Source organism: Hemitrygon akajei, chromosome 9, assembly GCF_048418815.1.
Source record: "Hemitrygon akajei chromosome 9, sHemAka1.3, whole genome shotgun sequence".
NCBI lineage: Eukaryota > Metazoa > Chordata > Chondrichthyes > Myliobatiformes > Dasyatidae > Hemitrygon > Hemitrygon akajei.
The window spans coordinates 64,458,797-64,471,929 of record NC_133132.1 but is presented as its reverse complement, the minus strand read 5'-3'; the positions used below and the strand labels follow the sequence as shown (position 1 = coordinate 64,471,929).

The 13,133-nt window shown below is 43.1% G+C and overlaps 1 protein-coding gene across 2 annotated transcripts in view; it reads left to right on the top strand.

Moving 5' to 3' along the window:
- brox (BRO1 domain and CAAX motif containing) overlaps window positions 1-13,133 on the top strand; it is a 50,825-nt gene that overhangs the window by 24,246 nt on the left and 13,446 nt on the right. The window contains exons 4-8 of one of the 2 annotated variants that reach the window (XM_073056170.1): window positions 4,265-4,360; window positions 4,453-4,525; window positions 7,821-7,926; window positions 9,253-9,342; window positions 12,834-12,919. In XM_073056170.1, the coding sequence (XP_072912271.1) occupies window positions 4,265-4,360; window positions 4,453-4,525; window positions 7,821-7,926; window positions 9,253-9,342; window positions 12,834-12,919 (451 nt within the window). The remainder of the gene's footprint in view (window positions 1-4,264; window positions 4,361-4,452; window positions 4,526-7,820; window positions 7,927-9,252; window positions 9,343-12,833; window positions 12,920-13,133) is intronic. The other variant, XM_073056171.1, reaches the window with a different exon arrangement.

Genomic DNA, 13,133 nt, shown 5'->3' with positions numbered 1-13,133 from the left:
TTGGTTGCTCTGCTAAGATGTTATTAAACTGGGGGGGAAAAAAGTGCAGAAAAGATTTACAAGGATGTTGCCGGGATTTGAGGGATGAGTTGGAGAGGTTGGACATACCGAGACTTTATTCCTGGATGTGTAGAAAAATGAGAGGTGATCTCATAGAGGTGTATAAAAGCATTAGTACCATCAGTCTTTTTTCCAGGGTTAGAGAGTCAGGAAGGGGAGGGCTAAGGTTTAAGGAAAGATTTAACTGGAATTTGAGTGGAATTTTTTTTTAAATGAAGGGTAGGATCTATGTGGAATGAGCTGACAGAAGAAGTAATTGAGGCAGATTCAGTAACAACTGTGTAGACAGTTGGACAGGTAAATGAATTGGAAAGATTTATAAGGTTATGGGCCAAGTGCTGGAAATAGGTACAGCCTGGCTAGGACACCTTGGTTGACATAGATCAGTTGGGCTGAAGGGCCTGTTTCTATGCTGCGTTACTCTGACTCAGACGGTAGTACTTTATAAGCTTGGATGCAGTGAGATTGGAAACCCATAGCCACTTATCCTGGAACACCAGTTGAAAGCATCAGCATGAGCTTTGCAGAAATACTAATTGCTGTGAGGTTGAATAAGTTGCCTGCTGTCAAGACTTGAACAGGAGGAATCTCCCAAACCACAGTAAAACTCTGATAATTTAACTATGGAAGTCTTGTTGGCCTGGCATCTGGCAAACTCATCAGTCTGAACTGAGCCTGAGCTGAGAGTTTACTGTGGGTATGTGCAGAGCTGGGGGTCTGGGGTGCAGACTGTGGGCCAAGGGTGTGGCTGGAGTCAGGGTTGTGGTCAGGAACATGAATAGGTTTACAGCTGGAGTTGAGGTCGGATATGCTTGTATGTTTCCTACTCTCATTAAAACTGCAAAATTATTGTACAACTACGCTGCAAATATTTTTTAAAAGTGAGATAAGTGCATCTAGGTAAATGGTCCAGAAAACGTGCTGATCTGGCACTACCACAGACCCAAGGCTGCCAGGTTATCAGTTTTACAGTAAAATGCAATCAACCAGAATGAAAATAGACCATATCTTGAACTTGCACAGCATAGAAACAGGCCCTTTGGCCCCCTGCATCTATGTTAACTATTATGCCTAATTCCATTTTCCTCTGTGTCCTGCATATTCAAATATCTGGCTAGATGTCTTAAATATTACTGCTCCTGCTTCCATATTGACCTCCTCTGGCAGCTCATGCCAGATACCACTGAGTGAAAAATTTGCCACTCACATCTCTTACGAGCTAGAGACTAAGCCATGCTAAGCATTTTGATTCTCCCAACTGATCCCTCCCAAAGAACACTATCTTCACTATCAGCTGTTTCATTCCCTGGAAGAGTCTACTTAAACCCTTAGATCATTTTAGGAAATTGCTCTAGAAAGAATTAATGTTTTAAGCATGCCATCCAAAATTCCAGTATCTTTTATACTCCGTGATGATTATCCAGAGATGTAACCCTTTTTCTTTTAAATTCTCTATGCAATTTCTGAGCTTCATATTATCTAAGTAGGTCTTTATTTGCTATTTATGTAACTTGTGCAGAAAAGGAAATTGTCAGAAGTGGGAAAAGAAAGACCAGGCGGAGGTGCAGGAAATAGGATTCTATTCCATAAGGCACAGAAGAGATCTTGCATGACTCATCCTCAACACCATCCATGACCACTCTCTTTACCCATAGCCCTGTCTTTTATAAAAAGCGTACACACTCATGCACATAAAATAGTTGTGCAGTATTGCTGTTTGCAAAAACAATTAGAGCCAGAGCTTAAAAGCTGGGCAGTTATTTCAGCACAAACTGTATTGAGTACCCAAGTAGGGCTTGGAAAGTATGCACTGCCATAAACAATGGGGATATGTGTCTTGTTTTAAAAAAACTGGATGGTGTTATAGTAACTGTCATGGTCTGAGCCTCTTACAATGAGGACAGTCAGAATAAAATTCCATGGGAGTGATGACGTGTCGGAACAATAACTACAAACAAATGAGCACTTTGATTCATGAGTAGTGTGGCGCTGTTATGTGAAGTTGAGTGCAAATTGTAAGGACTTGCCTCTTCCCTCATTGAAAATTCGTAACCTTAACTGACCCTCAAAAGCTGCTTATTTGTTATTGCTATAGTTGGAAGACTTTAGACTGCAGTGGAAAAGCCACTATAAAACATTATAAGTGACATCTAGCCCTTGCTAATACCCTCCTAAACCTTTCCTATCCATGTAGCTGCCCAAATATCTTTGAAACGTATTTGTACCCACCTCTGCCACTTCCTGTGGTAGCTCATTTCCTGTGTCTAGATGGGGGTGGTTGTTAATTGTCTCTCAGGTCCCTTTTAAAACCTTTGCCCTTTGGGTTTAGACATCCCTCCCTTGGAGGAAAAGGCTTTGGCTGTTCATCAGAAGTTTATTAAATCATAAGCTCACCCCTCCATATCAGGCACTGCAGGGAAAAGAGCCCTAACCTCTTCTTGTAATTCAAGCCCTCCAGCACAGGCAACATCCTTGTCTTTTCTGTATCCTCTTGTTCATTCACTTCCTTCCTATACAGAGGGAGGCCAGAACTGCACATTATCCAGGTGCTGTCTAGCCAGTGACTTTGTGCAACTTGAATGTGAATCCCAACTGTTGTACTCAGTGCCTCAGTTGATGAAGCTAAGCATGCCACCTTCATCACCTTGTCTACCTGTGATGCCACTTAGGGAACTATGTACTTATAGCTCCAGTCCTCTCCATTCAATTCTACTCCCAGGGTCTTGTCTAGCACTGTCTATACTTTGCCCTGGTACTTCCCAAAGTATCACCTTGCATATCTAGGTTAAATTTTATCTGCATTCCTTTCCCCATTTTCCTAATTGATGTTATATATTGAGACAGCCTTCTTCACTGATCACCAATGTTGGTGTCATCAAGAAGCTTGCTAATCATGACACCTCTATTCTCAACCAAATTAGAATTAGTTTTATTACTACTGACTTGTATATTGTGAAATTTGTTGTTTTGCAGCAGCAGTACAGTGCAAAGACATCAAATTAATATGAATTAGAAACTAAATAGTGTAAACAAAAAGGAATAGCAAGGTAGTCTTCATGGTCATAGCCTGCTCAAAAATCTGATGACAGAGGGGAAGAAACTGTTCCTAAAATGTTGAGTATGTATCTGAGGCCCCTGTACCACCTCCGCAATGGTAGTAACAAGTATTAATAAGAAGAGGGCATATTCTAGATGGTGAAAGTCCTTAGAGGTGGATGTCACTTTGAAGCATCACCTCATGATGGGGGGGATGGTTGTGCTTGTAATGGAGATGGCTATATCTATAACTTTTGGTAGCCTCTTGTGATCGTGTGCATGAAGTTTTCATACCAGGTGGTGATGCAGTCAGTCAGAATACTCCCTAATGTATGTCTACACAAATTTGCAAGAGTCTTAAGTGACATAAGAAATCTCCTCAAATCATTACTACAATGACCTGTAACTTTGACTGGCATCTCTTCCCACAAATGTTGCCCACCTGACTGAGTTATTCTAGCGTTACTCTTTTTTTTATTTCAGCTTCCAGCATTTGTTTCCCATACTACAGATACAGGCAATTAATTGTGTTGGAGGTCTGGTTTCAAGCACTTGGCATTTTTCTTTCAAATCTTGGCTTGGGGAAAGGTTAACACTTCCACTGTAAATTTTTTTTAAAACTTTCACAAAATTCAAGATAGCCAGAAAAGAAGCAAAATTGTAAGAAGATAATTACTTATTGAGCCAGTTGTCACAGAAATATTGTATGTCCTGAGCTGTCATACAAGCAGATAAGCTTTCTTAACTAAATTGAAACCTGCAACACCTTTCTTTGCTGAAGGAAATGAATGAACCACATAGTTTTACACTAGAGGGAAGTTTTACCCACATTCCTTCTTGACAATGAAGATACTCCTTGCATTCTTTCTAAATGTTGGCCACGCAACGAGGAAGCCTGCTGGCTTAGTTGTCTCTAGCTGGGTCACTCCAGAGGTATTTAAGACATGGGTAGTCTTCTCTGTAGTGTATAGGTAACCATTCCCTAGTTTGCTAATCAAGCTAACCTTTGGAAGCTTGACAAGTTGCACTCCCTTTTTTTTTGTAATGCTGATTCTTTCTCCTTTTTTTTTGTAATGGGCTCCCCAAAAAATTTAAATCTTGAATGTAGATGTAGATTACTCTGGAGTTTATCAAAGATTTATCTGGAATATTCTGACTTTGATCTCAGTGCTCAACAGGATGCCATCTTTGACCTCGTCTCTGTGGAGTTTAACGTCGCTCTTTGGCACACAAAGTATGCCTCCAGACTTGCTGGAAAGGAGGAGTAAGTAACTGGATTATTCAAAGCTAAACATCCTTGTGTGAAAGCTGTTTCTGAATTGAAGTTGAATGATGTGTATGTCAATTCACTCTTAGTATTACAGTGGATGAAGCAAAAGAAGTACACAGAAGCTTAAAGACTGCAGCTGGGATCTTCAAACATATCAAGGTAAGCAATGGCTGCCTTCCTGCCCACTGCCTGAAGATGTGCACATTTACAGCACCTTCACTGAAGATTTGGTGGGAGAGAGAGATTCCTATCTGATTTTCCCCCAATAATCAGCTGCAGAGTTCAACGCTACCCATACCTGATGCAACACAGTCCTAGAGAATTGTCAAGCACAGTAGAAAAGTTTCAATTATTTCAGAATATTTTTTGGCTTCACAGCATTCCCATGTCCCAATTAGATATCATAGAGTGCAAGTGGTATCAACTTTGGCTCCAAATACAGTACTGATCAAGCCTAGCTGGACACTCGTGAAACAGTAGAGTTGTTCTACAGAAGCATGAGGTTTAATTAATTCATGAGCATATGTATCAATCATATGGTGGGATTTTATATGAATGACAGGTTGTAAATGTGTCCCAGATCCAGACAGACAGACATACTTTATTGATCCCGAGGGAAATTGGGTTTCATTATAGCCGCACCAACCAAGAATAGTGAAGAAATATAGCAATATAAAACCATAAATAATTAAATAATAATAAGTTAATCATGCCAAGTGGAAATAAAGTCCAGGATCAGCCTATTGGCTCAGGGTGTCTGACACTCTGAGGGAGGAGTTGTAAAGTTTGATGGCCACAGGTAGGAATGACTTCCTATGACGCTCAGTGTTACATCTCGGTTGAATGAGTCTCTGGCTGTGCCTAACCAGTACACTATGGAGTGGATGGGAGTCATTGTCCAAGATGGCATGCAACTTGGACAGCATCCTCTTTTCAGACACCACCGTCAGAGAGTCCAGTTCCACCCCCACAACATCACTGGCCTTACGAATGAGTTTGTTGATTCTGTTGGTTAATGCTACCCTCAGCCTGCTGCCCCAGCACACAACAGCAAGCATGATAGAACTGGCCACAGCCTCATAGAACATCCTCAGCATCGTCCAGCAGATGTTAAAGAACCTCAGTCTCCTCAGGAAATTGAGACGGCTTTGACCCTTCTTGTAGACAGCCTCAGTGTTCTTTGACCAGTCCAGTTTATTGTCCATTCGTATCCCCAGGTATTTGTAATCCTCCACCATGTCCACACTGGCCCCTTGGATGGAAACAGAAGTCACCAGTGCCTTAGCCCTCCTCAGGTCCACCACCAGCTCCATGGTCTTTTTCACATTAAGCTGCAGATGATTCTGCTCGCACCATGTGACAAAGTTTCCCACCGTAGCCCTGTACTCTGCCTCATCTCCCTTGCTGATGCATCCAACTATGGCAGAGTCATCAGAAAACTTCTGAAGATGGCAAGACTCTGTGTTGTAGTTGAAGTCCGAGGTGTAGATGGTGAAGAGAAAGGGAGACAGGACAGTCCCCTGTGGAGCCTCAGTGCTGCTGACCACTCTGTCTGACACACAATGTTGCAAGCGCACGTACTGTGGTCTGCCAGTCAGGTAATCAATAATCCATGACACCAGGGAAGCATCCACCTGCATCACTGTCAGCTTCTCACCCAGCAGAGCAGGGTGGATGGTGTTGAACGCACTGGAGAAGTCAAAAAAACATGACCATCACAGTGCTCGTCGGCTTGTCCAGGTGGGCGTAGACACGGTTCAGCAGGTAGACGATGGCATCCTCAACTCCTAGTCGGGGCTGATAGGTGAACTGGAGGGGGCCTAAGTGTGGCCTAACCATAGGCTGGAGCTGCTCTAGAACAGTGAATTAAATAGACATAACGCTATCTTCCTACTTTCTTTTCAAAATATTGTACAGGTGAACCCTGTATTACAGGGATGCAGTGGTTATGAAATGGTTTGTAGCATAACTTTCTGTAATGCAAGGCCATGACATCTATGCATGCATCAAGGAATGAGAGTTTGGGGGGAAAAAAATTCAGATTTGTGATCACAAATTTCATAAACTTTATAAGCAAACTTTATTCTGTATATCAAATTTTTGGGCAGTGATTTGTGAATTCTGTAAAGGTGAATTTCTGTAACCCATATTGCAGAGGTTGCCCATCGTATAGAAATTGTTTCCAGTGTAGGGATTTTAATTCTCGCTTATATTTGACAAGTAGAATAGTTTTCATGTACAGTCAGTATAAACAGTACGTTGTAAAACAGTACAAGTGCATTACAAATCACTCGCACTTCAAGAAGAAATAAATTACTTTTGTGTCTGTCAGCTTTTGATTACATTTCATAAACTCCTGGATATAGGCAGCTGCAATCTGGCTCTTTCCAGTTACAATTTTCATAAATAAATCCAAGTTCAGGATGAGGTGAGGAAATAAATAAAACTTCCCTTGAAATGGAATTGTGAATCTCTCTTGGATTTGTAGCTGTATATGGTTTTATAGACCATGGGTAGAAGTCAAATGCTATGATATACTATCTTTTCAGTAGGTTTCAGAATAGCTGCTTGACAATACACAGCTAAAATTGCAAATCAGTTTTCTAATAAATTAAATTTACACAATAAACTGGCAGGTAAACCACAAATAAGTGTTTAATTTCCATTTACTTTAATCCATCCCCCACCCCACAATGCTAGATGTGGTTTTTTTTTTACTTAGAGTGGCTACATTTAATAATGTCAGAAAAGGGGCACAATTTGTCATTCACTGTGGCTACAAATGGTGCAGGTACGGCACCAAATTCATTTTGCTTGTCAGTGATGTTTTCAGTATAAACTAGAAAACGGCTGTTCTGTCACCCAACGAGAAAAGGGTATCTAGACTCTTTCGCCTTTTCTCCTCCACAGCTCATCATTTTTCCTTGCACTGCAGTAGTTGGTGACAAGGGTGAAGCAGCAGTGCCTTGCGACTGGCCAGCCACAGAGTTGGTCTAGGAGCCCAGTGGCTGCTGGCCACAGCCATGGAGCCAGTTCAGTGCTGTGGCAAGTAAAAGCCCCTTGGGAGTAGTGAGCTGAATAGCAGTTCATTACTCTTTTCAGCCTCAATGCCTTGAATTTCACACATTCATGAATTTCATATGACAGGCATACTTCTATCATTGGGATCTTCACTGGTGGCTATATTCTGCCAGTGGATGAGAATTGATCCAATATTTTGGATGTGTGCTTTTTCCTTTCCCTGTTGGCTTTCTGCCACTTCTAGCCTGGAATGTGGAATGTGGAATGTGACCCTGCAGTCTGTAATGTGTGTGTGCGTGATGTCACCCTGGAGCCCATTTTCCTGTGCTGGAGAACATGCATTTGTTTTAGTTTTCTGTTTCTGATCCTCAGTCATTATCTGCATTCACAAGTTAGAGCTGGCTTTAATGTAAGTCACTTTTGTTTTGCTTAGGAAAATGAAGTCGCCAAACTTGTGACCGCTCCTGAGAAAGGAAAAGACCTTGAATCACGGGTTCTTGATACCTACATTGTTCAGTGTCAAGCTGAGGCTCAAGAAGGTACAAATGGGGAGACAGTGCCCAGAACATCAAACTATTTCCCATTGTAGCCAAGGCAATATAACCCTGTCAACAGAAGGCAAAATTTCAAATTTTACCAGACAAAAAGCCTTGAGAATGAGACTTCAGATGCTGCATGGCATTCAGTTTCTGTAATTATCCAAAACTAAAAAAATTATCTGTAAAAGTGACCATGAAACTTAAAGATTATCATTAAAAGCCCAATTGGTTAAATACTGCCCTTTAGCTGCTATCCTTTCACGCAGCCCAGGAGGTTGATTTATTTTTATTTAAAGATACAGAACAGGCCCTTCCATCCCAACAAGTTGCACTGCCTAGGAATCCACCGATATTTAACATTAGCCTAATCACAGGACAATTTACAATGACCAAATTAACTTACTAACCAGTATGTCTTTGGACTGTGGGAGAAAACCAGAGCACCCGGAGGAAACACGGGAGAATGTACAAACTCCTTGCAGATGGCACTGAAATTGAACTCCAAGCTCCTGCTCACTGCCATGCTACTGTGGCAGCCCAGTTACAGTACAACAGTTCATGAGGTCGTCTCACTGCCATCTCCTGAGGCAACCAGCAATAAGCAAGATATTGGCCAAAAAAAACTCAGCAGGTCAGGCAGCATCTGGTAAGGTTAAGTTTAGACCCTGTAGCCAGAGAAGTTAATGGGCCAAACTTGAGCAAATTAGACTGGCTTTGATAGATAGATAGATAGATAGATAGATACTTTATTCATCCCCATGGGGAAATTCAACATTTTTTCCAATGTCCCATACACTTGTTTTAGCAAAACTAATTACATAAATTACTCAGTAAAAATATGATATGCATCTAAATCACTCTCTCAAAAAGCATTAATAATAGCTTTTAAAAAGTTCTTAAGTAGTTTACTTAGATACATTAAATACAATCAACCCCGGTACTTTAACATATCTTACTCCTGGCGGTTCCTGATTAACATGGACAATTTGGGCCAAAGGACTTGATTCTATGCTGTATGATTCTTATCAGAACTAAAACTAGGAATAATGAATATGCCAATAAAAAACTATCCTGTGCCACACACTTTCACATGAGCAGCATGTTTCTGCATAACCGACTCCAAATGTTGCCACCTCATGTTGTGCACTAGATAGGAGGATGTGCTCCATTATTGTTGCTGATAATTCTTCTCCATCAGCTCCGAGTCTCATGGAGAAGGCTCAGATAAATGTATATAAATTACTCACCTGATACAATATTAAGAGATTTAAAAATTGAGCGCATTATTTTACCACCAAGTAACCATCTATTTGCCTTTAATTAAAGTGACCATCGCAAGAGCCATTGAACTGAAGCACAATCCAGGTCTAATTGCAGCTCTGGCCTATGAAACGGCTAACTTTTACCAGAAAGCTGGTGAGTTTGCTGACTTCCCTTCTGCTCTTTTCCATTGTATTAGAAAGAACTTGTTGATCACTGAAAGCAATGTTATTTAAAGTTCTGGGGGGGGTTCCCCTGACCTTTTATTGGCCATTGGCACATCTGCTGACTTACCTTGCTGTCCAAGTTTGTCTATGCAAAGAATGTAGGAACATTCCTGGTGGCCCTAGTAATCTAGGCCAGACTTACTTCCCAATAAGAGTATTACCGGAAGGGCGGCTCAGTTGATCAAACTTGGCAAGTCAGCCTGGGTTACTAATCACTCTGTGGTCTTGTCTGTTGGATCTGTTGTTGAAAGCAGGGATGAAATTTTCCTTGGACACTGGGCGCAAACCCTGACATCCAGTAGTGTCAGAGGGGTGTGAGCTTACTTTCTTTCTCTTCATCCCGCTGAACTATCTCCCACTCCACTCCGAGCTCACGTGCGTTAAAATATTCTACCTGTTTGGATGCATGAACTGAGCAATGAATTAAACGCTGGGTAGGTCTGTGTTTGCTTCTGCCCTGTTGTGACTGCTGCTGGTTCTGTGGATTCCAATCCTGTACAGACAGGGAGAGAGTTTCTTCGATATGTAAAATTGTTTTTTTATTCCATGTTAATGTACATCTTACTTCAAGAAATATTTAAATGGGATCTGATGGGGAAAGTTCATGCAGAGGTTGGTGGTATATGAAACAAGCAGCGAGAGAAAGTAGTTGAGGTAGATCCAACAATGATGTTTGAAAGACATTTGGATAAGTATATAGAAAGGAAAGGTTTAAAAGATATGGGGAAAATCAGAGTCAGGTTTATTATCACCGGCATCTGTCGTGAAATTTTTTAACTTAGCAGCAGTACAATGCAATACATAATATAAAAGGAAAAAAGTAAAATAATAAAAAATAAATTACAGTAAATGGATATTGAATAGGTTAAAATTGTGTAAAAATAGAAATAATATATATTTAAAAAGTTAAGGTAGTGTTCAAGGGTTCGATGTCCATTTAGGAATTGGATGGCAAAGGGGAAGAAGCTGTTCCTGAATCACTGAGTGTGTGCCTTCAGGCTTCTGTACCTTCTACCTGATGGTAACAGTGAGAAAAGGGCATGCCCTGGGTGCTGGAGGGCCTTAATGGATGTTGCCTTTCTGAGACACTGCTACTTGAAGATGTCCTGGGTACTTTGTCGGCTAGTACGACTAAATTTACAACCCTCTGCAGTTTCTTCCAGTCTTGTGCAGTAGCACCCCTTCCCCCACCACCCATACCAGGCAGTGATGCAGCCTGTCAGAACGCTCTCCAAGATACATCTATAGAAATTTTTGAGTGTATTTGTTGACATACCAAATCTCTTCAAACTCCTAATAAAATATAGTCGCTGTCTTGCCTTCTTTATAACTGCTTCGATATGTTGAGAGCAGGTTAGGTCCTCAGAGATCTTGACACCCAGGAACTTGAAGCTGCTCACTCTCTCCACTTCTGATCCCTCTATGAGGATTGGTATGTGTTCCTTCATCTTACCCTTCCTGAAGTCCACAATCAGCTCTTTCGTCTTACTGACGTTGAATGCCAGGTTGTTGCTGCGACACCACTCCACTATTTGGCATATCTCACCCCTGTACACCTGAGTTTCTACCAACAATGGTTGTATCATCAGCAAATTTATAGATGGTTTTTGAGCTTTGCCTAGCCACACAGTCCTGGATATAGAGTAATGTCTTGCAGGCCCTGCCAGAGTTGTCGTACATCCAACTAGCTTTGATGGCCACCTTGGTCAGCATGGATCAGCTGGACCAAAGGGCTTGTTCCGATGCTGTTCTGACTTGGCATCACTGGCTAGACCAACGCTTCTTACCCTGGTGGTGTTGTGGTCTCTTGTAGGACACTTGCAGCCGTTTATTAGTTTATTTAGCACAGATGTGCTTCGTCTGATTCTGTCTTGGTCACTACAGTTCAGCAACTTGCTGGATCAATTTTTGTAACTTGAGGGGAGTAGACGGGGCTTCCTGTGGTGCTGTTAAATCTCTATTCCATGCCGTGTAATATAACTTAATGCTCAGTCAAGTCAGGTAATGTTTAGGTGGTGAATAAAATATTTCAAGGAGCATCATAAGATTTAAAAAAAAAAGTGGGGGGGATAGGGAAGGAAATTCCATAGTTTGGAATCTTGACAAGTATAGGCGCAGCCGTGCATGGTGAAGTGACTTTAAAATACAGGAAAAAATGGGGGCATATAGAGTTCTGGAAAGTTATGGGTCTGGAAGAAATTACCAAAGTAGGGATGAGTGAATGTCCAAGGAGAAACCCGAGTGATGGATGGACAGGACTGGGCGTAGCTTAATAGCAGGGGGCGGGACTGGGCGTGACTTAATGGCAGGGGGCAGAACTGGGTGTGGCTTAATGGCAGGGGTGGGACTGGGTGTGGCTTAATGGCAGGGGAAGGGACTGGGCGTGGCTTAATAGCAGGGGGCAGGACTGGGTGTGGCTTAATGGCAGGGGTGGGACAGGTCGTGGCTTAATGGCAGGGGACGGGACTGGGCGTGGCTTAATGGCAGGGGACGGGACTGGGCGTGGCTTAATGGCAGGGGACGGGACTGGTCGTGGCTTAATGGCAGGGGACGGGACTGGGCGTGGCTTAATGGCAGGGGACGGGACTGGTCGTGGCTTAATGGCAGGGGACGGGACTGGGCGTGGCTTAATGGCAGGGGACGGGACTGGGTGTGGCTTAATGGCAGGGGGTGGGACTGGGTGTGGCTTAATGGCAGGGGACGGGACTGGGCGTGACTTAATGGCAGGGGGCGGGACTGGGCGTGGCTTTATGACGGGGGGGACTGGGCGTGGCTTTATGACGGGGGGGACTGGGCGTGGCTTTATGACGGGGGGGACTGGGCGTGGCTTTATGACGGGGGGGACTGGGCGTGGCTTTATGGCAGGGGCGGGACTGGGCGTGACTTAAGGTCAGGGGACGGGACTGGGCGTGGCTTTATGATGGGCGGGACTGGGCGTGGCTTAATGGCAGGGATGGGACTGGGCGTGGCTTAAGGTCAGGGGATGGGGCTGGGCGTGGCTTAATGGCAGGGGCGGGTCTGGGCGTGGCTTAATGGCAGGGGCGGGTCTGGGCGTGGCTTAATGGCAGGGGCGGGACTGGGCGTGGCTTTATGATGGGCGGGACTGGGCGTGGCTTTATGGCAGGGGCGGGACTGAGCGTGACTTAAGGTCAGGGGACGGGACTGGGCGTGGCTTTATGACGGGCGGGACTGGGCGTGGCTTAATGGCAGGGGATGGGGCTGGGCGTGGCTTAATGGCGGGGGCAGACAGGACAGTTTAAAGACGGTAGTGTGTGTATGATGAGCAGGAATGATTTGGAATTTACAGAGTGTCAGTAAGATTTAAGAGCAGATGAGTTGAGACAGTGGTGGATAGAGCAGAGTGTTAGTGTATTTGAAGACTGAGATTACAGCTCTCATCTGACTATCTTTGTGCTACAGATAACAGCCTTACCACCTTGGATCCTAGCTATGCAGCAAAATGGAGGAAGTACTTACAGCTCAAAAACTGTTTCTACCTGGCTTATGTAAGTGTTAAAACTGGCAAGTAAAGCAGTAAGCTATCAATTTTAGTTAATAAAATTTATTTATTTTGTATCATTTAGTGAAAGTACATCACTTGAGGCTTACACCTCAATAGCTCCTCTACAGGGAAAGAACCATCTTCACATTGAGGGAAACCTGAGACCAGACTGTCTCAGGGCATCATCTTAGACTCTGTTCCTGTCCTCTTCCCCCACT